Raw genomic sequence first — 27,962 nt, forward strand, 5'->3', positions numbered from 1 at the left:
AGAGATCTTATAGCCCGTCGGGATGCCTAAAGTAATGGCTGGGGCAGAATGAGGCTTGAGCCAAGTCTCCGTTAAAAAACAAACAGAGATCAGGCTTCTCTGTAGATATCAGGTCCCACACCTGTGAAGCGTGCTTTGATAGTGAGCGCACATTACATAACAAATGTTTGCTTCCTATAGGATTGGGATCCTTGATAATCTTTACTGGGCCGGTATTGGATATTGGACAAGGCCTTGCGGGTGACACTCGCAAGGAGCTCTTAGCCACTAACTCAAAGCTGAAATGTATAGAACAGTTAGGGCAGATGAAAGGGCCTTCTAGATTCGAACAGAAGGTGACGGCACATGAATAGGACATACTGGGATATAAATCCCGTAGTACCTTTGATGGATATGTAATGCGGGCGACATCAGGAATCCTCATGGAAATTGATGAAACAGCCATGGTACCCCGCCCCTAGCCCCGTCCAGGCACGGACGGGCACAGACGGGCTTCTCTCTGGCTTGTCTCTGGCTTGTCTCAGGCGCGTCCTCAGGCGCGTCCTCAGGCACTCCCCTGCGCGCGACCGCTGCGCGCTCAGGGCGATAAGAGGGCTAAATAGCCCCTCCTTGTGGGAGGCTAGACCGCTACCTGATACACTAGCGGAAGTGAGAAAGTTTGTCAGGCTCTTACCTGTCCGCCCTCCGCTCTACGGCAATAATTGCCGAGTCGGACCGGGGCGGGCAGGCTACAACATCGAGCACTGACTGCAGAGTGCAGGAAAGTTTTTAAAATCACCCCCAATGCGCTAAAAAGCATGCGCACAGATTATTAGTCAATGTGCAGGTCAAACGAATGGTTTTTAAGATCAACCAAACAACGCAGTTAAAAAAAATATTAAAAACCTCAAATTTCCTGGTTGCAGGTTAATACCTCGTTCCTATGTACCTGACCTGGTACAGGCTGACTGTCCTCAAGTAGAACGGGTAGACACTGCCACTGTCAACCCTATTGCTCGCGGGGTGTCCAACTCGAGACCAGGATGGGCTCCTACATTCTCACATTTCAGGTAATGGGGTTCGACTAAAACCTGGAGGGATTCTTGGCTTCACACCTACTCACATGCTAGGTACACTTCGGTACATCTAGATAGGCATTGTAGGAGTAAACACACTTTTATCCTGTGTTTATATTCTTGTATTTATTCATGCTTCTTGCAAGTTGGTAGAATTGTACTATCCTTTTATATTCACAGTACTGTTAATCATATATCTCTGCTACTGTCTAATGGTTGTTGCAGCTCATATATTCTACAAGAAAATTACAACTGTTCAATAAATCCTTATTGAAACGCCCAGCCTGTTTATTCTGTGTATCTCTGAGACAAACTAAGTGGGCACGAGTGACTGAGCGAAAAGTAGTACTTTGTTTCCACAATTTATTTTGAAGATTTTATATAGCGCTAGCTCCACCCGGGGGTATCAGAGCACTTTACATTTGCATGCTGATAAATAGGGAATGCACAACAGTTGTTTTGAGAACAATTATACAAGGTGGCCTAAAAGAGTATAACGAGAAATATGGAGTACGTAATGGGAGAGGGAAGGAGAGGATGGTCAACCAACCAGTGAAATAAATATGTTGTTACAGACTATTATACGGTATACTGGGGAGGGCTCAGAGGTCATAGTAGTGGGGGGGATTGGGTAAGTGAGAAGGGTGGGATGGTAAATGATGGGATGGGAAGGTAGGGGAGAGGGGTGGGGAGGGGTCAGGAAGGGGGAGTGTAGGTGAGAGAGGGAGGCAGTGGTGCATTAATGAAGGAGTGAGAGTGAAGCCAGTACAGAGAGCGAGGGATTAGGCCCTCCAATATTTAGTGAGCAGGTGTATTTTAAGGTATCTTTTGAAACTACGATGAGGTTACATCGAAGATCTTTAGGGAGGGCGTTCCAGATGTTGGGGGTCTTGCCAGAGAAGGAGCGGGATAGGGTGGCTTTTTTTTTTTAAATAGGGGGGTATGAGGAGAAGAGTGTTGGTGCTTCTCAACGGTCGGGCGCAACCTGCTTTATTAAGTTTGATTGAGAGGTAGAGTGGAGTCTTTTGATAGAGGGCTTTGTGCATGATGCAGGCAATTTTATAGGAGGATCTGCCTTTGATAGGAAGCCATTTGAGGTCCTTGAGGGCAGGTGAGATGTGGTCAAAACGTTCACAGTCAGTTGTTAGTCTGACCGCAAGGTTGAGAACAGATTTGATGGGGGCAATGTGAATTTTGGGAGTTCCGGAGAGTAAAGCGTTTACGTAGTCAATTTTTGATAGGACAAGAGATTGGATAACTAATTAGAAATCTTATGCTGGAATGAAAGGTTGGATTTTTTCGAGGTGCCGGAGTGTGAAGAGTGCGCCTTTTGCCGAGTTTATTACATGGGAATTAGGTGTAAACTTACTGTTGATGGTGATGCCAAGAGATTTCACTGATTGGGCGAGAGAACAATTTAGGGCATTAAGGTCAGCGATCCATGTCTGAATGGGGAGAGGGTTGTTTTTGGGAGAGAAGAGAATGATCTCAGTTTTGTTAGGGTTGAGTTTGAGAGGGTTGGTGTGGTACCAGGTTTGGATCTTGGTTAGGGCAGTGTTTAGGTGTAAGATATCGGAGTGGGATTTTATTTTATAGTACAGTTGGATGTCATCAGCATACAGGTGATAGTTAATTCTGGCTTTTTTAAGTGTGAGGGTAAGGGGTTCCATGAAGAGGTTAAAGAGAGCGGGAGAGAGGATAGATCCTTGGGGGACACCGAGGGAGACAGATGTGGGGCAAAAGGCAGTTTTGAATTTTGATTTGTTGGGTTCTATGTTGGAAGTAGACGGTGAACCGGTTTAGGACAGTGCCATTAAGGCGAAGCGATCTTTGAGTGCATTGAGTAAGGTGGAATGGTTAACTGTGTCAAATGCAGCAGTGAGGTCGAGAAGGATGAGTAGGCAGGTCTTGCCCTTGTCCAGGGCGAGGTGGAGGTCATCGACTATGTTAAGCAGTGCAGTTTCAGTACTGCAACCTATGCGGAAGCCGGATTGTAGGGGGTCTAGCAGGTTGCACGCGTCAATGTGTTTATCTAATTGAAGTTGGGCGCATTTTTCAAGGGCTTTGGAGAGGAGGGGGAGGTTGGAGATAGGGCGGAGATTGTTAGGGTCTTTAGGGTCAGCCTTAGGGTTTTTAGGGATGGAGTGATTTGTCCAAGTTCAAGGAAGATAGGAACACACCCTGTCGAGAGGGAGGCGTTAATGATATTGGTCCAACAAGGGACAATTATGTGCTTTAGATCTTGGACAAGGGCAGATGGGAGGGGGTCTTTTGTGTGAGAGGACGGTTTTAGTTTGGATAGGATGTTGAAGACTTTCAGGTCAGAAACTGAGTGGAAATTCTGCCATGAGGCATTGTTTTTAAGCGGTGGGTTAGTGAGGTAGGTTTCAGGAGGGGTAGATGCGGGAAGAAGTGAGGAGGTAAGTGGTGGACTCAGGGGGAGGGGTGGTAATGATGTGGTATCCAGAGGATATTGAGTCGTGAGAGGGAATTGAGTTCCAAGGAAGGAGTGATCAATTTTGGCAATTTTTTCGGAGAAAACGTTCGTAATTTCTTCACATAAAAACATTTGTGGAGGCAACCGGCTGGGGGTGCAGGGGAGGTTTGGTTTTTAATTATGTTGAAAAGTTCTCCGGGTCTGTTCTTGGCACGGGAGAGTTGCAAATGAAAGAAAGATGCCTTTTCAGAAAAAATATGTTTTTTGCAATAAGATCTAGCGGTTCTAAGGAGAGCGAGATGGGAGGGGAAAGGGTGTTGTCTCCATGTTCATTCAGCAAGTCTAAGTGGGCATCTTTATATAGGTCTAAGGTAAACCATGATTTTGAGGGGACATTTTTTAGCGTTTTAAGTTTCGGAGTGGCAGGTTGATCTTAAACCTCGGAGACAGTTTTGCTAAAGTGCTCAGTGAGTTTATTTGCATTTGAAGAGGGAGCGGTGAGACGAAGTTGGGTTTGGAGATTGTGTTCCAGTGCGCCAAGAGGGATTTGCTTAAGATTTCTGGTCATAATCATAGTTTTATTGTATTTAACTGGGGCTGATGGGGAGCTTGTGAACCATATGAGAAGGTGGTCTGACCAGTCGATAGGGATGATGTTGGATAGGGATGCCAAGTCAGAGTTAAAGAGGATGGCATCAAGAATAGCTCCTTTGGAGTGAGTAGGAGAGTGGCACAGTTATTTGAGGTCACTAATCTCAAGAAGAATATGGAGAAGGTTGATTGTGGGGTCATCAGGTTCATTCCAGTGAAGGTTAGGATCTCCTAGGAAGAGATTTTTGGAGTTAGAAAGTAACAATTTTGTTAGGTCAGATAGTTTTTCAGCGAAGGGAAGGGGCTCACCAGGTGGGTGGTAGATGTTATGTAGTTGTATTGAGGGAGAGCTTTTCATTTGGAGTTCGGCTCCTAGGTATTCGAAGGTTGTGTAGTCTGTGTTCTTGATTAGGGAGATTTCTAGTTCTTTTTTAAAAATAATTGCTAGTGCACCCCCTATTCTTTCAGGTCTGTCTTTTGTTAGAATGGAGTAACCGGGGAGGAGGGAATAGGTCAAGGATGGGTGTTGAGCCAGGTTTCTGTGAGGAAGGTGATGTCAATTTCTTCGTTAAGGATGGTTTCTGATATTTCGGTCGAATGATGGACAGCCCCAGCAGCAGTTCACGAGCATGCAGGGAAGGGGTTTAGGGTTGGCGTTGGGGAGGGAGGGCATATGTGAATCGCGGGGAGTTGAGGGGGGGTCTGAGGGAGCTAGGAAAAAAGTGGATTCTGCTAGACCCCATGATAACAGGAATGTTGTAGTGAGGGGAGGAATGATATTTAATTGGGGGTTTGTTGAGGTAGGAGTTGCAGAGATCAGAGAGGTCGGGCGGAGTAGACACTCAAGGTGCGAAGGGGTCTGTGTGAACGGGTATGTAGAGGAGTGGTTAACCAAAGCTTGTGATATGGGCGTTTGAGGGCTAGAGCATGGAGCGGAGGACCTAGAGGGATGGGTTCTGGGGTTGTAGGATTTGAATTGATTGAAATCTTGTCAGAGTCGGGTATGTTCAGGAACCAGGGTAGAGATATTGCCGGCAATGTTGCGAAGTGTCTGGGTTAGGAGAGTGAGTAGGGATGTGGATGGGGCTGAAGTGGAGGAGGATTTATGCTCAGAGTAGTTTGGAAGAGATGGTTTATAGTTTGGCGAGGGAGGGAGGCCAGATGTGGGTAGTACTGGGCTTGTGGGAATGGGGGAGGACAGGGGAGGGGTGGGAGATGTGAACCGGTATTGGGAGGGAGGGAGGGGCATGGTGCAGGACAGCACAGTTATAAGTGAGAGAGAAAGGGAGAGAGGAGAGGGGAGAGTGTGAGGGGTGTGAGGAGACACTGTAACAATGTTGGGGGTGGTTGTGTAGTTCGAGGAGGCTGGAGAAATGATAGGAAAGGATGTGGGCGCTGGGGGGATGGAGGGGGGTTAGGGAAGTGATTTGGGGTTGGAGGGAGACTGTCCTAAGGGGACATGGTAGTTTGGGGGAAGGTGAGTGCATTAGAAGAGTTGAGGGGGGGTGGATTCAAGAGAGGGTGATAGAATAGAGGTCAAAGAAAGGGATATGTCATAAAGGATTGGTATGAGGGTTCAGGGTTGTCATGATCTAAGGTTGCCAGAAACTACTCTCTCTCAGATAAGAGGAGACACTAGTGGCACTGTGAGCTAGCTAATGCAAACAGGTTAACATTCTCAGTGGGGGTGCACGGAACCATTCTGTCACCAATCCCATGGTTTGTTATCCAAATGTGTAGGTCCTGCATGGGTACTATGGGAACTACACACTAGTACTTGTGGGTGCCTTCATTACACAGGAGACCAAGTATATCGAGTCTGGTGTTGAGAGTATCAAATTGAATGCCAGAGGCAGAAGCCGCTCCAGTGGCTACTCAGAATAGACGTCCACGGATGTATTATGGTGTCAAACAATTCTATATGTCAAAAGTGTAAAGTTTCAAAACTTATAGATAATTCAAAATTGAGTTCGTTAATAGAGGACCATATGAAAATCAGACAAAATAAGGAAGCACAATGCTAAACCTAATGCATAGAACCATAGCTCTCTAAAACCAACCACCAAAAACAAGGTGAAGTTCTGTAACAGACATCAGAAACATGTAGATGCTTGCCCAAACAAGGCTCACATCCACAAATAAACACTTGAAATCAATGAAAACTTGACTTTTAATTAGTAATCATATCTTTACAAATGTTCTCGCCATAGGTTTTTTAACTTTCCTTCTAAGCGCCAAGATGCTTTGCAAATTTGCATCTTACAAATAAAATAACAAGTCACATGCAATTCATTGTAGAGCCTCAATCTAAAAGATGTTACAGTAAAAGGAAAAATGCAACTGGGTTTACTTTGAAATAGTAGGTTTTCCATCCCAAGTTGGGTGTGATCATCATCCAACCAATATATACATTACATTAACACTAATGCCCAAAACTAGAGCTAGTTCTGTGAAAAATGCCTTTAAGCCACATGTCTCTATTTTAAATAAAACCTTAAAGTAGTGGACAGATCTCAGTTCAATTGAATCAAGTCTTTCTATCATTCTCAAACAAATTATATTGCATTTGATTTATCTTCTCCATCAATAAAAGCAGAATTATCTCACAAACCAAACCTCAAGAACAAAATCCTTGCGATTAAGTCTGCTAGGAAACTTCCCGCGACCAGTCCAGAGAACTCAAGCCCCTGATTTATTCCAATGACTGAAAGCATTCAGAATAAACCTGCGGCCAACTTCTAATGAATGAAAACAATACATTAATTTATTAAAACTTTCAAAGAGAAACTGCCTTTGCATTTGTAAGAGAAATAACAAATCTGGTACAATCAGCTCTTTTATTGGAACCAACTAAGTTAAATTGACTGTTGTACAATGCCCCACCCCAGTCTCTCCCGGCCCCTTATCTGGAGACATACAATCATGCAATGGTGAGAATCATTTAAACTCTTCCCACTCTTGTATTGTACTTTTCCAAGTATACTTTTTCTTTTAGCTATTTGGTTTCTGTCCTGCATTGTACACCGTAGCCATTGTACTCTCTTGGCATCCATACTGCCTATCTTTTCATACATTAGAAAAGTAAGAAATCAAGTGATTTACTGAAGGAGATCGAAGGCCCATGCAGGCAACAACCACAATCCCGGTCAGACAAGAGTCACTAGATTAACCTGTGGTAAACCCTCTAGTAGCTTGGCACTAAGAAGCCAGGCTAAACTTAGAGGTAAAATGTAAACTATTTATTTGGCACACAATCAGTAATGAAGTGAAAAACAATACAAGAAAAGTTACTTGTTACACAAAATTCCCCTACGTCGCATAATTACGTGGTATTCACTGCAAAAATGTACTGTGAATATTTGGGACAAATGCCAATGACAAAATGCAAGCAGCTGTTCGCTGTGCTTGCGCTTTTTAAAAAATAGTTTTTAAAGTGGAATGCGTCCTTTCCTCCAAAATAGATGCAAGGAGGCACTTCACGCTGTAACACAGTGCCAAAATGCCAGTTTTGCATTTCACAGAATCACTTGTAATTTTACAAAAAATTTTGAAAATTTTATATAATTACGGATATGCAAATTAAGCAAACTTCACACATGCCTAATTTATTTTTATAGAAGAGGTTGTGAAATGTCCTCAGAGATCAAAATTGTAATTTAACATGGTAAAAACTACAGAACTAAATAGGCACTGGCAAAACTAAAAGGTCTCAGCTATGTGAGAGCTATTGGCTTTTCCAATGTGTTTTAGCCATGTTGTACACAAAGACCAAGTAGCATGGCTACGCATTAGAGATGTATAAGAGACTGGTGTAGAGTGTAGTGTTGTGGAGTCCTGGAGTGGTGGAGAGTGGAGTGGTGAGTCATAGAGTGAAGTGTCAGAGTGGAGTGTTGCAGAGAGGTGCAGTGCGTCATACAGTAGAGTGGATTAGAGGGTTGCACAGTAGAGTGGAGTAGAGTGTCGTAGGGTGGACTGTCGGACTAGAGTATGTATGGTGTGGCAGCGCACTGCCATTACAGGGGACACATTTTAAATTGAAATTACCTTTACGTTTGCACAGACATACTGTTTTACTGTTAAAACTATACAGGGTACAAACGATAATGAGTGGAGATCATCATCATCTACTGCTTTGAATTGGTTTGATCATTTTCAAATATTTGTTTCCACAACACTTAAGAATTTTTAATAAAGAATGTGCTTCATTTGTGCTTTTCTAATTCTGAAATATTCTGAAATATTTGTACAGCTCAGTTACTAGCATTTACATTTTGCCCTGTGGTAGAAAAAAATTAACATCTTTCCCACCCCAGTAACCAGCAAGTTTGTCACATAAATCCTCTAACTTTGCAGCCAGAGAAAGAAAAGTGAACACCAAGCTCCTTCGGTAGACAGAGCTTAACATTTGACTTCTCTCTTTGAATGCACCACCAATGTGCAAGATAAAAACAAAATGAAAAGGCCTGTTCATTGCTATTTCACTTCTGAACTTCAGCATGGTTATTTTTGGGGTCTTCAGCACTCTCACATCCCTAATTACAGCATCTCTGGCATGGGCTAGATATTGAGGAAGAGGGTTATTCGACTTATGCGATTAGAAAGAGCACTGACTAAAATAGCCAAGCTCGTTGACAGAACATTGTTCCTCCCAGGAATGCAAGGTTGATGATGAAAATGGCAGGCAGGAAACCTCTTCCAATAAATACAGCACGTTTATTGATTCCTGAACTAGCTATGAGGACACCTGAACACACGCGTTCTGGAGTGCATCACAAAAAAGAAAGGAAAGTCCCCAGAAAGTGAACACTTGCAGGGCGAATGCAAGGATCCAGTCACAGAGGTGGTAAACAGGCTATGCTTGACAGGGGAGGGGGCAAAGACATTCTGGACAGCCTAAAACAAATAAAGCCAGCAGACAGAAAGCAAACAAATGTGAGTTGCCATACACAAAGCCAATAATAAGCAAAGGGTGGAATGCATTTTTAGGGAAGCGTTTAGCATGTCCCCAAAAAGTCTTTCGCACCAAGACAGCTGTGCTTTCTGGTAGGCTTAAACCTAAAAAATAACTGCAAAGGCTAAAAAGTTTTCGAAAATATTTTTGAGAAAATTTTAACTGAGCTGTAGCAGTTGGTACAGTTAACGATGCGTGTAATACTGTGCGTAGTGCTTTTTACGTCGACGAGCTGCACTGAGGTTTAAAGACTTCCTTGAAGTCTGAAAGAAATTGTTGTAGAAAGTCAGAGAATGGCTGTCGCCTATTTAAGTATTACATGTACTATAATGAATAATCAGCAGTCTAAAATAAACACAAAGAAAAGCAACTCCACTGGCGCCACGTTTTAACATTGCTTTTGTTTGAGAGATGTATTGTCTTCACAATAAATACTGCATGATGTCCACTATCTAGATTTACGATAAACGTTCGATGGTGATCTGACCTTTACATCAGTTGTACAAGTATCCCTGTCGAATTATGCAAGTGAGTGACCGCATCATGTCAGATTAATATCGAATAATTCAAATGATCTAAACATATTAAAATTAATTCAGTTCACTTTAATCTCAAAAATAACCAAGGCAGAGCATCAAATATTATTGAACAAAATATTCCACCCTTCAAAATGTGGTTAGTATGTCCAGTCAATAATACCATATGCCAGTTGTCTCTAAAACATGTCTATTCTCTCGCGAGGGGATAGATAGAGCCTGACCAATAGTGTTCTGCACATCCGAATCAGTGAAATGTCTTAGAAATAAGTGTGGGCATCATATCTTCAGTTCTGTCTTATTTGTTCTCAGTGTGGATAACAAGTTAAACAAATAGTCTTTTTCGACTCATTAAGGTTTTCTTTATTGAATGAGCTTGCATACATTATGGAAAGATGCACCTTTAAAAATCATAGGATATTTTAGACACCAGATTTCATTATTTCGTTAAGGCAAACTGTTGCATAACAGGAAGAATCCAGATCAAATGAAAGGGACAAATTTATATTTGTCTGCAAAGTTTTATCAGATTCGCTTACGTCGCCATTGTTCGTTTTGCAAAGTTCAGTGTCTTCTACAATTTTATATGACAAATTGTGAAGATTTTTCACAATCAGTCGGTAACATCCTGGTACATTCAATTGTAAAGCAGGAACTCTGAATTTGCAGGTCTGTAGTCCATCTTTGGCAAGCTTCTCATGGTACCACTGGCCAACTTTGTTGGAAGGATAGATGATATTATACCCAAGCACTGGAAGAACGATCTGTATGAATATATATGAAATAAAGCATGCCATTGAAAAGTATGGATTATAAAAATATTATGTATTCATTCAAACTAATATGTTTCAGTTTCCCATATTGAGGTACTATAAAAGCATATTACTTAACAGCGTTCATTTTTAAAATACATTCCGGATCTTATAATGAATTTGAAGATCGCCTTTCTAAAATAAAAATATGTCTGAAGTGCAACAGGCAATAAGTATGCATTTGTAGCCAAGTATACTTCCATTTACCTAGCATCAGAACAGCTGCAAATGTTGAATTTATTGTTTCGAGACAATGCAAGCCTGCCAAACATTTATGTAAGTTCTTGGTCAAAAGAATATTACTCAAAGAGGACCCCTATCAGCTGCTGTATTCAATATCTACATCCAGTGAAGCCTTCTTAAGATCAGTTGGAAAAAGCACCCCATCTATCACTGTTACTTCAAAAATACATTGATTTATCAACCCATCACAAAAAACAAGACCAATAAGGTGTCTTGGAAAGTTGCTGTGGTGTATGAAATGTTTTTATTTTTTCTGTGGAATTTTATGGGAAATCTGCAAAGTAATTATTTTACTGTGAAATGTGGTTTGCCAGTATCTTGAGTGACTTATTTTCACAGAATGCATATTTTGCATAACAAAGTCATACAAGATATAAGAACAAGACTGGTTAGACCTAAAAACAAAAAATCTCCAACACTTTTTCTGTGTGAAAGAGTCTCATGGGTAAAATGTAAGAGAAATCACGTATAAAATTCTGAGTAATTCTGCATAATGTGAAGTTTGAGAATTTTTCAAATTTCACTAGTAGAATATAAATATTACTAAGGCCTAAAAGTGGACTGGCCACTTTTAAAGTATAAACCACCACAAGGCTCTTCAAACTCATTGGTCCAAAAATAATTTTTGTCAACTCTAATGGAAGGGCTCGTCCTCCCACCCCCTCAAATACCTTCCCATCACAGGATAGTCAATCACGTCAATCTCATACACAAATACCCAGTAGCCTAGTTATATAGAAGAATGGATTCCTAAATCCAATCCGGGATAAGCCACTTCATCTGTCTCCTCAAATGTCTAGACAGTTTATGCCTAGAGGAAGTCTGTTGGCATCATTAACTAGTGCACCTAAATAACTGAGGAACTAAATAAGTCAGCTCCTCATTGGGCACCCACTCAACTGTGCAAATATATTTTTATTCCACATCCCCACAACACATAACATTTCAATTATGGGCATAGTTTTGCATGTTGTATACCATGACTGTGCAACGTCCTACTAGACTATTTGCACACTGCTGTCCTTTCAATTGAAACTGTAAATGCACAAATTGATACACATTTACACCAACAAACATCAGTTTAAATAGAGACAGAAAGTAGAGGGTAAAGATATTCACTGGGCATTTAAGTAGGCTGATGTCCCTTGATTCTTACTGGCAGCAGAAAGTCGTACATTTAGGGCTTTATTACGAATTTGGGAGTTCTACAGCGAATGGTGCAACGCACTGTCCACTTTAGGACTGTCAAAGTCGTGGTGCGGTCTCCCTTCAGATTAGGAGTTGTCTGGCTGGCAATCCTGAAGCTTTCTAAGGCAGTGGTCTGTTATGTTCATTGAAGAGACTGACATGCAGTGCACCGCTCTCAGAATGCTGCTGTGCCGTCCTGTACGGTGTGGCATGCATGCTACACTGTGCAGGAACTGGGTGTGCAAAACCAGGGGGGCATTAGAAGTACTCCCCGGCAAGCACCCACAGGCCTAGGAGAGCCTCTCAACATCCCTTTTCATTGCGGGCTCACCGTCATGAAAAGGGCGGTGGACAGGCAACTCTTAAATGCTTTGTGGCGAAGCCGTCAGCATATTAGTGCTCCTAACTGCTGCATGACTACCGTGGGATACTTAATACCCAGCAGTTGCAGCGGTCCTGTGGCGGTCTGACTGCCGCAGTCGGACTACAGTGAGCAGTCCCACAGTGGGGCGGTGGTCGGACCGCCACCATAGGTTCAGCAGTCCTAGGGAGCGCCAAACTTGTAATAAGGCGCTTAGACTTCTACTATGTTCTAGAGGTGGAGGATTTCTTAGAAGAGACCAGGGTCTCCAAGAAGAAGCATAGAAGTTGGAAGATCAGCTTCCTAGGAACAATGTACTCAAGTTGAGTGCCAGTAGTGAGGATGTTGCACTCTCCATCCCTCCATAAACAGTATATCTTCTCTCTATGAAGACGAAGATGGTTCCTCTGAAGTAGGCGGTGCAGGTTCAAGTAACCAACTTGTCAAAGGCAAGCCAGAGTCATTTGATGACTGATCACCCTGCACTCACCTAACTCTTATGGATTCCCATTAGGAGTTGGATAAAAGATTCAGAAAATTCCCCAACCAAGTTAGTACCAGGTCACCCCTTCGAGATCCAGGCTCCTGCCCTTTCAAAAAGCAAATAACTGATTGTATACATGCTCCTCCGATGGCTTGCAATGGGTTCTATGATTTCTCAACCAGTGACTTTCTTATGAAGAATATCCTTGCACTCCTATTTACTGATGCAATTGTTTCTTTTTAAAAATACACTTGAGGGGGTTGTCTCTCCTACATCACCATCCTACTACCAATTGGTGCTTTGTTTTACGCAGGGAAAAGGCGTGGGTAAAAATCCAATGGCAAGTTGGCAACTCGCAAGGAGTAAGCAACAATTAGTCCACATGACTTTGCAAAAGTGTCTATGACTGCACTACCTGATGCTTTGAAAATGGGTCTGAGAACGTCCTGAAGAATCTGGCACTCATGAAATTAGTAGAACTATTTTATGTGTGATCACTGAACAAATGGCAATAAGAAGTGCTACAAAAAATTAAATAAGTGGATATGTGCTTACGTTAGTGCTGTCAAACTTTGCCATTTGTAAGACTAGTAGGAACTTTCTACTCCCACACACCCACTGCCAGCTAGAAGAGCTGCGGGGAGTGGGTGCCCACGTGTCTGCTGATACAGAGGCTTGATGTGATACTGTAAGGATCATCACCAATTTGGAACACACCAATGGCAGGAAGGAGTCAATACTAAAAGCATTCACTTCACATCAAAGAAGTTGATGTATATGACAAATACTACAAGACACCTATGGAGAGTTCCCCTCACAAGGTCTCCCACCCATACTCTGAAGAGTCAGTTCTGACTGAGAGGTGTAGATAGTTCATTCTGAAGGCAAATTCAATTAATAACTCTGGAGTAGGAGTATGTGCCTAATGACTTGCGCAGTACCTTTATAGGAGCCATTCCAGCGTGCTGACATCAGTTTCTTTTAATTACTTTCTACGCCAGGAGACTCAAGGGAACACTGAAAACTGGTGTGTGAAACTAGGGCCCTGAAAAGGGAGCAGCTATTGATCTCAAAATGTGTCTGCAGAACGGGGAGGATGGGTGTGTCCATAAGGAACCTGCATCTAGTCAGAGTCTCCACCAGATTAGGTGTTGCGGAAGGTAAGTAACTTGTTCACCTGATAGACTTTAGAAGGAGATTTCTTACCTTAGAACAGATACCCACACAATACCTCCCCCTGAACCAGATTTATACTAGAAAGTTCTGAAGGACAGAACAGGCAAAGTGCTCATCCCGATGGCCCTTGCTGTCCATGCAGTAGTGCTTGGTAAATCCAACATTACAGCCTGACCAGACCTCCTCATGCACACGCATTGGTCTCAGCCTCGGCTCTGATGGATTGAGCATGCAAGCCCTCCAGCTTAGCAGATGTTAACGTAGATGACTATCCATCGGGAGATGGTTTGTTTCTGCACAACCTTCCCTTTCTTGGCTCCCAAAAACCACAAGAAGAATTATTAATCCATCCTAAACGGTAGTGTGTGGTCAAGGTAGAACATCAATGCTCTTTTTGGGTCCAGCTGGTGGAGTTTCTCCTCTTCCTTCGAGAGATAAGGTGGCGCGTACAAGGTGATGGAATGGTCTACATAGAATGAGGGGACTACCTTCAGCAGGAAGGATGCTCGAATTCAAAGGACCATTTGCCTGGGTAAAAAGAGATGTATCAAGGCCAAGATGACAGCACCGGCAGGTCATGGACCCTCCAGGCAGATGTAATTGTCACAGGAAAAGCAGTCTTGATGGTGAGGAGCCTAGGAGTGAAGCGATGAAGCGGATCAAAGTGAGAGTACATTAGAAAAGTAAGAACCAAAATGAGGTCCCATTGAGGCATAATGCACAAGTTACTACTTGTGTAACGATATATCTGTAAGAGACATTAGTTAGTGATAGATTCCTTACCTTAGAATATCCCCAGGCGTCAGACTGGATACGGAAACCTTTGCGTAGCAGTACCCTTGCGCGTCGGTAGGCGTCGTCTGCGGCTTCGCGTCCGTCGTCGGCATCGTGGGCGCAGTGATGACGTCGTCGGAGTACTTAGACGCCGCCTCCGCGTGCTTACGTCAGTTCTTAGACACAGCTTTTCCGCGCCAGAAGCGTAGAGCCATGCCAAAAACCAACACTGGTGCCATGAAACTAGGGCCCTAAAAGGGGATGACCTTAACCCTAGATATCGGTTCGCAGAACGGGGAGGATGGGTGGGTCGGTAAGGAATCTATCACTAACTAATGTCTCTTACAGATATATCGTTACACAAGAAGTAACTTGTGCATCTGAAAGAGACACGTTAGTGATAGATTCCTTACCTTAGAATAGATACCCCAGCAATACCAACCCCGTGTTGGTGGGTCTGCGAACCAATAATCACACCAGAAAGTCCTGGAGGACGGAACGGCCAAAGTAGCCATCCCTCCGGACATGACTGTCCAGGCAATAATGTCGTGCAAACGTGTGCAGCGAGGCCCACGTAGCCGCCTGGCAAATGTCCTGCAAGGGCACACCTCGGCCCAAGGCAGCTGTAGTGGCTGTGGCTCGAGTGGAATGAGCCCTCAGCCCAACAGGGGGTTCCTTCTTAGCCGAGGAGTAACACGCCTGGATGCACAAGATGATCCACCGGGAGATGGTCCGCTTGTGCACCGCTTTTCCTTTCTTAGCGCCCGCGTATCCAAGAAAGAGTTGATCATCCACCCGGAACGGTTGTGTGCGATTCAAATAAAATGAGAGCGCACGTTTTGGGTCCAGACGGTGGAGCCTCTCTTCCTCTCTCGAGGGGTGCGGAGGCGGAAAGAAGGTGGGCAAGGTGATGGATTGCCCAATGTGGAAGGCCGTGACTACCTTGGGCAGGAAGGAGGGCCTTGTTCGTAACACAACCTTGTCCGGATGGACTGAAAGGAAAGGAGGCTTACAAGACAGAGCCTGGAGCTCACTCACTCTCCTGGCAGAGGTGATGGCTACCAGGAAGGCAGTGTTCAAAGAAAGAAGACGAAGAGGACAGTTGTGAAGTGGCTCAAAGGGAGCGCACATCAGAAACGTAAGAACCAGGTTCAAGTCCCACTGAGGCATCACACAGGGAACAGGAGGGAACGTATGAGTGATGCCCTTCAGGAATCGATTAACGATAGAGAACTTGAACAAAGAAGGTTGATCTGGCAGCCTCAGAAAGGCTGAAAGAGCCGAGAGATAGCCCTTGACAGTGCCCAGAGCAGAGCCCTGCTGGGCAAGAGAGAGAAGGAAGAGGAGAACCTCAGAAAGGGGGGCATTAAGGGGATCCACAGCCTTTGCTGTGCACCATGCCACAAATCTATTCCCCCTGCAGGCGTATACCGACTTTGTGGAGGGACGCCTGGCTGCCAGAATGATATTACAGACTTCAGGAGGCAAGTCAAATGGCCTCAACTGTCGCCGCTCAATCTCCAAGCATGGAGGTGGAGACTGGACAGGTTCGGGTGGAGGACCGTCCCCTGCTGCTGCGACAGCAGGTCCTCCTGAAGAGGCAGACGAACCGGGGGATCGACTGACCTACTGAGTAGCTCGGGATACCAGTACCTTCGTGCCCAGTCGGGAGCCACAAGGATAACTTGTGCTCGGTCGCGCTTGATCTTCTTCAGCACTCTGGGCAGAAGTGGTATAGGCGGAAAGGCGTACAACAGACCGCAACTCCACTCGCGACGAAAAGCGTCTCCGAGCGTGTGCCGCCTTGGAAATTCCAACGCGCAGAACTGATGACATTGCGCGTTCTCTTCGGTGGCGAATAGATCTAACCAAGGCTCTCCCCACTGCTGAAAGAGACCTTGCGCCACGTCCGAGTTCAGACGCCATTCGTGATCCATCATGCACCGGCGGCTGAGTTCGTCCGCCCTGGCGTTCAGAGAACCTGCCAGGTGTTGAACCATCAGAGTCACGCCCTGATGTTCCAGCCATTGCCAGAGGCGCAGAGCCTCCTGGCAGAGGGTCCACGACCCCACCCCGCCCTGTTTGTTGCAGTACCACATGGAGGTGGTGTTGTCCGTGAACACCTGCACTACACTCCCCCTTGACAGACGGGAGGAATGCCTTCAGTGCTAGACTAATCGCCCGCAGCTCCAAAAGGTTGATATGGAGCCGGGACTCCGCCGGAGACCAGAGTCCTCTGATCTCCGCCTCTCCCATGTGGCCTCCCCAGCCCTGGAGGGACGCGTCCGTCACAACTACGTGCTCCGGTTGGGGAAGGGAGAGGGATCTGCCGTTGCCCAATCGCTGTCCGTGAGCCACCACTGCAGCTGTCTCGCAGTGCCCTCCGAGATCAGGACATGGTCGGACAGGTTGCCCTGATGCTGGGCCCACTGAAACTTCAGGTCCCACTGCAGAGTCCGCATCCGCCACGGTGCGTGATGCACTAGAAGGATGCAGGAGGCCATCAGCCCCAGAAGCCTGTATATCCCGAATTCGCTGTTCGAGCGGGTAAACCCGAAACTGCGCTGAGTCGAGAACCGCTCCGATGAAAAGGAGCTTCTGAGAAGGACACAGGTGCGACTTCGGCACATTGATGGAAAATCCCAGCTGGTGCAGGAGATCTGCCGTAGTCTGGAGGTGGCTGACGACTGTCTGGGGCAAGCCCGCCTTCAACAACCAGTCGTCGAGGTAGGGGAAGACTGAGACCCCCAACCTGCGCAGATGAGCTGCGACCACCGCCATCACCTTCGTGAACACCCGTTGGGCGCTGGTAAGGCCGAAGGGGAGCACGGTAAACTGAAAGTGCTCGTGGCCTACCGTGAACCACAGGTAACGCCGGTGGGCCAGCAGGACGGGGATGTGGAAATACGCGTCCTGCAAGTCCAACGCTACCATCCAGTCTCCTGGCTCTAGGGCAGCTAGGACCTGAGCCAGAGTCAGCATTTTGAACTTCTCCTTCCGGAGGAAGCCGTTGATGTTCCTCAGATCCAAGATAGGGCGTAGGTCCCCTTTGCCCTTCTTGGGTACCAGAAAGTAGTGGAAGTAGCAACCCCGTCCTACTTCTGGCCCAGGAACGCGCTCGATGGCCCCCTTGGCCAAGAGGGCCGAAACTATCTCCTGCAGGAGCCGCAAGTGATCCCCGATATGCGGTGGTGTTGCGGTGGCAAGGCTTGAGGAGTCGTCTCGAAGGGGAGGGAGTAGCCCCTCCGGACGATCTGCAGCACCCACCTGTCCGAAGGGACAGTGCGCCAGTGAGAGTGGTGATGGCAAACCCTGCCGCCCACTGGCGTCACATGGGCCGAAAAGCACGGACTAAGAGGGTTTAGAGGCGGATGCTGCAGGGCAAGGTGTGGACTGACCTCGCCTGTTTCCCCGACCGCCTCCGCGGCGGTTTCCATGGCCGCCGCCACGCTGGACGACAGTCTGCGGCGAGTGGCTGGCGGCACGTGTGGGGACGCCCCTTCCTTGGCCACGAAAGGAGTGAAAGGCACCAGTTTGCTAGCATGGGGCCGAGAGGCCCAAGGACTTGGCCGTAGCCCTGGAGTCCTTAAAGCGCTCAAGCGCGTGGTCTGCCTTGTCGCCAAAGAGGAGACGTCCATCGAACGGCATGTCCATCAGAGTGTTCTGGACATCTGCCGAAAACTTGGCGGATCTCCGCCAGGCGTGGCGTCTCACCGCCACCGTCGTAGCCATCGCTCTGCATAGCGAGTCGGTGGTATCCAGCCCACACCTGATCGAATACTTGGCTGCATCTCAGCCTTCCACAAGGGCTTGGCCGAGTTTGGCCCGTACCTCCAACGGGCACTCTGGCAGCACCTCCGCCACCGTCTCCCACAGAGAGTGGGTGTAGGGGCCCAAGAGGCACTTGGTGTTGGAAGACCGCAGTCCCAAACTAAGGGAGGAGAATATCTTCTTACCATAATTCTCATACCTCTTGGATTCCCTGTCCGGCGGGGCCGTCGGGAATGCGGTCTGGGAATTAGAGGCCTGGATGACCAGACTCTCGGGGTGGGGTGGGAGGACAGGAAACATGGCGAACCCGTAGCGGGCATGGGCCAAGTGCCCAAAAGAACGTTGGTCAAGGCCTCATTAAAGGGCAGCAGAGGCTCAGCCGAGCATGACTGCGGTTTAAGGACCTCTGTGAGGAGGTTAGTCCCCACGGCCGCAACGGGGAGCTCAAGGCCCAAAGCCTTGGCAGCCCTCGTCAACACCACACCATAGGTAGCCCACTCCTCCAAAGCCACGGTAGGAGGAGAGACAAACCAAGTGTCCGGAGAGGTGTCCAGGCCACTGGCCTCACCAAGGTCTCCTGCCCAGTACTCATGAGACTGACACTCCTTGGTCAGAGGGTCCTCAGACCCCTCCCAATCCTCCTCTTCATCCATCTCCTGAAACTCAGGGTTGTAATTGAATGGGGTCGGTTCATAGAAGTGGAAATCTCCAAGCGGCGTCGGGAGCGGCGCCCAGCGGCGCTGTTCCGACGTCGGAATCAAAGCAAAGGAGGTATCGGGGGCGGCGACGCCCGAGGACGGCGCCGGAGGTGACACCTGACGGACCGTCACCGGGGGGGGGGGTCGTAAGGTCCACCGGTGACGATCCAGAGCCCGAGGAAGGCCCAGCGGCGTCCCACGGCACCGGGCCCAAAGGCGCCAGTGGCGCCGGAGCCGCTGTTCCCTGCGGCGCCGGGCCCGAAGACACCGGCGGTGTTAGGATCGTGGGGCCCTGCGGTGCAGAGCCCGAAGGCGCCGGCGGCGTCGGGGCCGAAGCACCCGACCCGCTAGGGCCCCTAGACGGGTCCGCTGGGCCCGAAGGCGGCGCGGAGCCCGTCGGAGGAGAAAGGGACCTCATGGCCATGAGGAAGCGCTCAATCTCCTCCGGCGTCGCATCCTGCCCAGGGACCGGAGGGTGTGGAGCGGGACGAGACGCCTGTGACTCCAAAAGAGCTGTGTGGGCGGTGTCACCCGAACCCCCGGCCGCATCGCGCGAGCGTCGGGGGGGGGGGGGGGTGGGGGGGAGTCAGAAGAGCGATGATGTCTCTTCGACTTCTTGTGTTTCTTACCTGACGACTTGGACCCGGAGGAGTGGTGCCGACTCCCGGAGCTGTGACGGCTCCGTCCCCGCGACCTGTCCCTCGACCTCCCGTGGGACCGGGATCTCACTCGGCGCGGGGCCGCCTGCGGAGTTCGAGCCGCCTGCGGGACCGCTCCCGCCTGGCTTTCCTCGAGAGGGCCCGACAGTCGGGGCAGGCCTCGTCGTCGACGCATAGACAAGTCAGGCACAGGCGGTGAGGATCCGTGACCGACATGGTGCGGTCGCAATCGTCACAATGATTGAAACCAGGCATCCCTACGGCACCGATCAGAGTCGCAAGACTTCGAGAAGGATCAAAAATTATCTAAAAAAAAGAAAGAACTGACGTCAGCACGCAGAGGCGGCGTCTAAGTACTCAGACGACGTCATCATGGCACCCACGACGCCGACGGACGCGGAGCCGCAGACGACGCCTACCGACGCGCAAGGGTACTGCTACGCAAAAGTTTCCGGATCCAGTCTGACGCCTGGGGATATTCTAAGGTAAGGAATCTATCACTAACGTGTCTCTTTCAGATGAAGGGAGCATGTGCTGAAGACCTTTAAGGAAGCTATTTACACTAGGGCACTTGAAAAGGGAGGGCAGATCTGGCAGCCACAGAAATGCTGGGATAGAAGATAAATAACCCTTCAATGTGCCCAATGTAGAGACTTGCTTGGCCAGGGTAAGAATAAACAAAATACCTTGGGTAAGGGGTGCAAACAAAGGGTAAATCTGTTTGTCCGTACACCATGCTATAATCTTGCTCCAATGGCAGGTGTATACAGTCTTGGTGGAGGGACACCTGGCTGGCAAAATAACATTACAGACTTCGGGCAGAAGGGCAAAAGCGGTCAACTGTCGCCACTCAATCTCCACATATGAATGCGGAGTGTGGATAGGTTACGGTGGAGAACCCTTCCCTACAGCTGTGATAGGAGACCATCCCAAAGGGGCAGCCTGATCAGTGGACCGATGGACAACAGCTCGGTATACCAGGCTCTCCAAGCCCAGTCCAGAGCTACAATGAGAGCTTTGTCGTTCTTGATAATTCTGGGCAGGAGTGGTATTGGTAGAGCGTACAGGAGGCTGGAGCGGAGATGTAAAGCATCTTTGTGCAGAGCCACCTTGAAAACTGCAGCGTGTGGGAGTCGGGGATGATTATGGGGAATGAGCCTCCAGCGGTGGTTGGGATGCTGGCAATGGAGATCAATCAATGGCTTCAAGGAGCCGGACTGGTGCTGGGGGCAAATCTGCAGGTGGAAGACCAGTAGGGGCCCAACCGAATCAGCGGGGCCGAAGGGCTTGCTAACAGGGACAGGCCACCCAAATGTGTGTCTGGCCTTATAAAACTCAGAGTCGAGTGGGGGTCGCTCCGGCTCCAGGAAACCTGAGGAGGCACAGAGACAGCCCTAGCACATATTCAACCCCAGATCCAGGCATCAAATTAATATGTTCCCCGTTATTATCGAATGAGTTCGATGGATGGTGCGAAATCAAAGAAGTCTTCAACTGTTTATTCTTCTTCCATTTGTGAGATTTACGTGAACGACTTTGACTGGTACAACTAGCTTAGAGTGTCTCTACGACCACTCCCAGGGCCTTCCTCTCCACCGTGATGGAAACCATTGTGGTGCCGTATGTCAAGCAGCATGGAGCTTGAGGGACCGTTCCCTCAAGGCCATGGGGTGCATGGCGCAACAATCGACGCAGGTCTTGGTGTCGTGGTCGTGCTTGAGGCACCAGAGACAGACGAGGGATGGGGAAGTCCCCGACATCTGCCAATGACAGGCGCCACAGGGCTTAAAATCAGACTTTCTTTTGGACATTCCTGCCACATCAAGAAAGTCTCCAACATGTTTGACAAAAGGGTCGAAAAAAGGTCCATCAAAAAGTGACTGGGGGTAGTTCTTCTCAGGTCTACTCTGACTGATGGAGAAAGAAAAGAAAAGAACGGATTTCAGCATTCTCTGGTGGCGCCTATATAGGCACTTCACACATCACTTCCTTGCCGGACAACAGCGAATATGCCATGCAGTGTTGAACAATGGCATCTACTGGCGTACAGGAGCATTGCTCACAAAACATTTCTGGATCCAATCTCATGCCTGGGTATAATTCTAAGGAATCTGCGGCTAGAAGTCTCTAGCTGATTAAGCAGAATTATGACACCTATCTTATGCTACCAGTGAACAAAAAATACATACCTAAAGGTGCCGGACAGGGGGTGCAGGGATTACCAGAAGGATTATACATATACAAAATAATGACAGGCAAACAAACCTACAACATGAAAAATGGAATATGAAAAGATCAACACTTAACCTGATGTAGCAAATATTTGCCAGATGACTCTTCTTCCTCAGAAACGATATGAACCTATTACATAGAGAAAGTTGGGGAAAATAAATACAATTAGTGAGAAAAAGTCAGAATCAAGATAGTTTGTGGATGGAGCAATAAGAGCTTCCAGACACTCCAGCAGGTCGAAACATATGTGCCTACTAAATAAAAACAAATCATTGATTTCAGAACGGTTGTAGGAAATAGAAGTTAAATCATACATTTTGATTCCTATAGCTCAAAACCCAAGGACCTCAATGGGATATTGCAGGATTGCATTCCAAAAGTGGTCCATGCAGCAACTCTAACAGTTCATTGCTCCCTCCTTTCAACAACCCTTTTTGTTGCACTTCAGCTTCTTTTCTGAACCTTGAAGAGGCAAGCTCAACAAGTGATATTATATATATATATATATATATATATATATATATATATATATATATATATATATATATATATATATATATATAAATAAAACTGCACAATCCCTATCGTTTTCTTTCGGAAGAACACTCGGGCACATACTCCTCTTTTTCTTAAAGTGCTTTATTAACGCTCGCTCCATGATGATTGTTAAGATAGACATAGACAACAGAATGTATTACATATCCAAATCTGTCAATTGGTTTCTCTTTTCAAACGCCATTATATACATGTGCAAAATAGCAATATGTAAACATATTTGGCATTAAAAGGCAAAATTAGAAATAATATATTTATATATTTTTCCTTCATCGTATTATAACTGCCTAATGCATTTAGTCACATTGCACTGGGTTTTATACATATATCTAAAGGATAAATGTGCTTTATTTAATATTACTAACTATGCATATATGGTTGAACCTGTTGTGTCTTATTTTGCAATGTCATTCATCATAGAGTCCTGTATGTGTATAAAATTTGCTATGTGCTACCAAAGAGCTAAGTCCTTGATTAACATGTGACAGTGTATCTATAAGTTAACATAATAAGAACAAAATATTGGTCAGCTTATGGTGAGGAATCAGTTCATCATGATAATTACATTGTACTTGCATATGGTAGATTTTTGTATATTGCTACTATTATTCGTGTTGTATTCTCTCATTATTTAGACATACATTTGATAGGTCTGACTTGTTTACCCAAACATGCTATATAAATACAATTGTATGTAAAAAGTGTATTTGTATTTAAGTACCTATTGAGGAGTTGTTTTTAATCACAGAAAATTGTGTAGATCATCACTGTTATTGAGACCTGGCGGTATTTACAGTCTAGTTCTCAAATCATTTTGATTCTAGTTGGCGAAACAATCTTTCTCTGTTACCCCCACCCCCCCCCCTCGTCTTAATGGTAGTATTGCATTAATTAAATAATATGTGAGGCATTTCAGATAATTTTGATGCTCAGATTTGAAGTGTCTGGACACCAGGTATGTAATGTCTGAATTGACTATTGCATGTAAGTGTTGGAGAATTCTCATGTGCACCTATAGCTTCGTGCTACACGCTTAGCGTAAGCCACAGGTACACTCCAAAACATACATTGCAAAATCAGTCCTACAGTTGTAGTTGACAGTGATTGCTACAGGGTTAGGATTAAAAGGTGTAGTATAATGGGTAGCATTCCTACTGAATTTGCATGCCCTGAATGATGTGCATTTGAAAAATCAATTTTTCGGTACTAACCATGTATTTTTTTTAGCTCATTTCAGGGCTTCTCTTAACTAAGCTTGTTCTCATCAAGGATGTTTTCCTAAACGTGAGTGTTGGTTTGTCTGGTAATCTCTGTCCCAAGACTCCATCTGTCAATAGTATTGGCCAGTCTGTATTGACTATTGTTCCTAACTGTCTCTCCTGGTGGTTGTAGGTGGTAATTAGTCCAAGTGTAGTACGTTGTGTACTTTCCTTTTCTGGACTCTGATATAATGTTTAGTTCCCCTTTGTTATATTCCTAACTTGTGTCAGTAGGCTCTCCCTAGGTTTCGCATCAGATTTAAGAAATGCTGATTGTATTATTTTTTCTTTGTAACCTCGTTGTAAAAATGTATCTCCGGCTTCTTGCTGACATTTTCTAGATCTATATTTGAACTACATATCTTACGGAGTCTTAAGAATTCACCATAAGGTACACCATTTATAAGGTGTTTGGGGTGAGAACTCTTTGCATGCAGTGTTGAGTTGCCTGCTGTATGTTTGTGATGTGGTGATGTCTCAAGTTTGGAATTTGAGACATATACTTTTACATCCAGTAATACTATGGCATGTTCATTGATGTGTGAAGTGAATTCTAAGTTAACTTTGTTCGTATTTATTTCCTTGATAAAGGCTTTTGACTTTCTGTGGTGCCTTTCCATATGACGAAAATATAGTCAATAAATCGCATCCAGTGGATCTCGTGCATTTTAAATAGCTCAAGATGTTTCTTTTTCAGAACGTATTCCTCCCACCAGCCGACATGTAAACATTAATAGCTGGGGGAGAAACAAGCTCCCGTCGCTACTCCCCTTTTCTGTTGCAAAATTTCCTTACCAAATAGGAAAAAGTTATTGTGTAGACATCAAATAATAAGATCTAATAACATTGCATTATGGCTGTACATATTGATCGATCTCATATTTAAAAAATACTTCACAGCTGCACACTATGTTCTATACTTGTGTACCACGATGTTATGTCCATTGTAATGAGCAGAAACCCCTCCGTCTATTTTATTTCATTTAGTTTTGTTAAAAAGTCCCCAGTGTCTTTTATGTAGGACGTCAGCCTCTGCACATGATCCTGTAGGAAATATTCTCCATATTGGTTTATGTTTTCAAAGAGGCAATTGTTAGCCGAGATTATTGGTCTTCTTGGAATCGGTAACTCTCCCTTATGAATTTTTAGTATGAACTAAATAGTTAGTAAAACATGGAATTCTTTGTGCATACATGAATATTCTTCATTGGTGATTAATTCTTCTCTCTTCCACTGTAGCAGATCTCGTTGTGAGGATTCTCTCGCCTTGCTTTATTCCTTCCCATTGGATCGTTTATAACATTGTGTGTCATCTAATTGTTGTAGGCCTCCTTGAAATAGTGTTGTTTGGGCCAAAGGACTACATTTCCTCCTTTATCCGACTTTTTGATGACAATATCTTGATTGTTTTTCAGTTTCTTCATCAAATTAGCATATTGTAAATCCTGGTATTTGAATTTCTGAGTAGATATATATATATATATCTCAATCACCCAGGCTGACCACTCTGGACAGAGACTGCCAGAAGTGCTCACAGAAATGTGTAATTTAAATATATTCTCAGACTCCAAAGTATTCACTGTTACCTTTTCTGTATATTGAAATGTATATATGTGAGCAATTCCACTTACAGAAGTGTCAGGCTAAATTACTAAACTTGGTCTGACTTTTTTGATTTTCCCAGGTCAAAAACATTTTTGCTGGTGAGAAACACCTTGAGATATGACCCGCATAGGGCTGTTTCTTCCATAATTCCATGCAACACTTGCCAGGAGTACATCTGTTTTCAAGGCGGAAACTAGTTTCAAACATGCAGAAACTACTTACAAACATGCAGAAACTACTTTCAAACATTTGGTGAATATCCACAAACCTTTGAGTATGTGGGTCTTCGAAATTAGCATGTGGTCTAGCCTGGGAACTCCCAGATCTGCACACATACCCATGCTGCTATGCTAGCAGAATTTCCCATGCCTAATATTCCATTTGCAAGAGCAAAAACATGGTGCTTTCTAATCTGAGAAACAGGGGTTTGCCCTTGTAAACATTCCTATTTACACATCTAATTAGAACTTTGCGTTGACAATCGTTCCTAGGAGAACATGATCGGTTTCATTTTCTTTTTAATGGATATTGTTATAAACCAGGTAAAACCATACTCTTAATTTTCTTTACAGTACGTTTTTAATTATAATTGAGTAAAATAGGAGAGTGATAAGAAAAGGTTTTTGATAGGCATGAATACTTCGACAGGAGCGAAGAAAGCATTCTACGTCAGTAAAAGAGATCTTTGTATGTGGTCTCTGGACGATCACAGCAGGGAATACAATGGTCAGTTTCTCAATCTGATGTAAGGAAAAAGAAGCACCAGAGTAGCAAGGTTAATCAGTGGTGGAGCCAAGGCCGGCTCTAGGCTTATGGTGGCCCTGTGCAGGGAGCGTAGGTGGGGGCCCCGGAAGAGGCGGTCCGGACGGGGCGGAGCTCAGGAAGGTGTTTTCATAATACGTCCAGAAAAGTCGTTAGATGATTAACAAGCCCGTCATTACCATTCTAGGTGCAGAGCTATCTGAGCTATCTGCCCCACCGACTTTGGTTTAAATGTACTTGTGGCCAAATACTTGAGAGGGCATGGGCGCCCTCTCCCTATGCCCACTAGGAGCTTGGCACCAGGACTCATACAGCTGTACACTGGTCCTGATAACGGGGTTGCTGGACAGTATGTGAATACACGCAGGAGCAGCCAGGGGTGAAAACACATAGCAAAATGGCCAATGGGATAATGAGGACATAAGATGGAAGACCACATTAGTGGAATCAAATGCATTGCAAAAGTGCCTTAATGCAAGGGTCACCTAGCAGTCTACAGCCAAGCCAGCCAAGTATGCAGTATGCTCCAAACATCAGTTCCAGGTACACACATTTCTTCATTTCCAGCCTACGGCAAAAGAGAGATTGCTATTTGAAACTGGCAGCCCCTTCCACCATTTGTTTTATTTGTATTTGTTTTATATCATGCAGATTTAACCCACATAGGTTTCAAAGAACTATACAATGAGTGACTTAGGCTTAAACACCTATGAAAATAATGTTCATAAACATTTTCATTCATTGTGTGCAAAGGTCCCCATTTAAATCAGGGCACTCCATTTAATTTAGAACGGCAGACAAGTAGGCATCATTCACATGTTAAACTACTGCACCCCCACAATATCGTCTGCCAACATATCATCTAGGTAACTATATACTAAGTTAAAAAAATAAATCTCACATTCCTGCCCAGTGCAAAACTTGATACGATGGCCTAATTGAACAAATCCGAAGAAAGACTCTATTTAAAGGAGCTACAGCACACAACATGACTTGATTGAATTATTTATTTAGACTTCATGAATTTGTTACCTCCTAGAATGGGGAACATGTTCTTCCTCGTTTGTGGACATCAAGGTGAACATAGTTGCGTCTGCTTCTCTGTTCTCTCAACCTACTGATATGCACACTTGAAGCGCACACTTGAAGCCCCATTACAGCTAGAGTGCCTGGTATACAAATCAGTGCTAACTTTCTTTTGATCTGTTTTTTCACAACACGCACATTCAAAAGGAGGATTTCCCTCCTTTGCATGGGGGCATTTCCAGTCGATTTTACACATGGAGGACAAGCCACAGGAGTACTCATTGTGGAACTCTGCAGAGAGCATTTGTCCTTTGGAGAAAGCCTTTTCCCTACTCATCCTTGAAAGGCACTTCCTCGTCTTCTTTTCAGGCCTAACTTTCTGACAGTTTCACTAAAATGTCAATTATTATCCCACTCTCCAACCTTTGAATCGCCCGCCCTGTCTCAAAATAAAAATAAAGTACAAACAACCCTATCGGAATTTTTGTCCAAAGATTAGATTTTTGTACATGTACATTCCTTTTATATGAGCAACAACCTTTCTGGTTTAAGCCCTAACACGTTTATCTTTTTCATTTTAAAATCGATGCAACTTCTTGATGCGTGTCTCAATGTGCAAAAACGTACACCACGCTTTTTATTTCTTTGGACTTCAACCGGGCACATGCAAAGACTGTTGCACGTACAGCTGTCAGGATTCCTTATCCTCGGACTTGCACTTCGGTAAAGCACTGGAGTGCCAGCCATTTGCAGGCAGAGTGTCAACAATCACGGACACAACAAGGTA

General features: G+C 45.4%; 1 protein-coding gene across 1 annotated transcript in view; it reads right to left on the reverse strand.

The window, feature by feature from the left end:
• Positions 1–9,909: 9,909 nt before the first annotated feature.
• PUS7L (pseudouridine synthase 7 like) overlaps positions 9,910–27,962 on the reverse strand; it is a 90,800-nt gene continuing 72,747 nt past the window's right edge. The window contains exons 8-9 of the mRNA XM_086919519.1: positions 22,044–22,097; positions 9,910–10,334 (exon numbers count right to left, since the gene is read on the reverse strand). Coding sequence (XP_086775645.1) covers positions 9,993–10,334; positions 22,044–22,097 — 396 coding nt within the window. The 3' untranslated portion in view covers positions 9,910–9,992. The remainder of the gene's footprint in view (positions 10,335–22,043; positions 22,098–27,962) is intronic.

This window comes from Lissotriton vulgaris, chromosome 1_1 (genome assembly GCF_964263255.1).
Source record: "Lissotriton vulgaris chromosome 1_1, aLisVul1.2, whole genome shotgun sequence".
Taxonomy (NCBI): Eukaryota; Metazoa; Chordata; class Amphibia; order Caudata; family Salamandridae; genus Lissotriton; species Lissotriton vulgaris.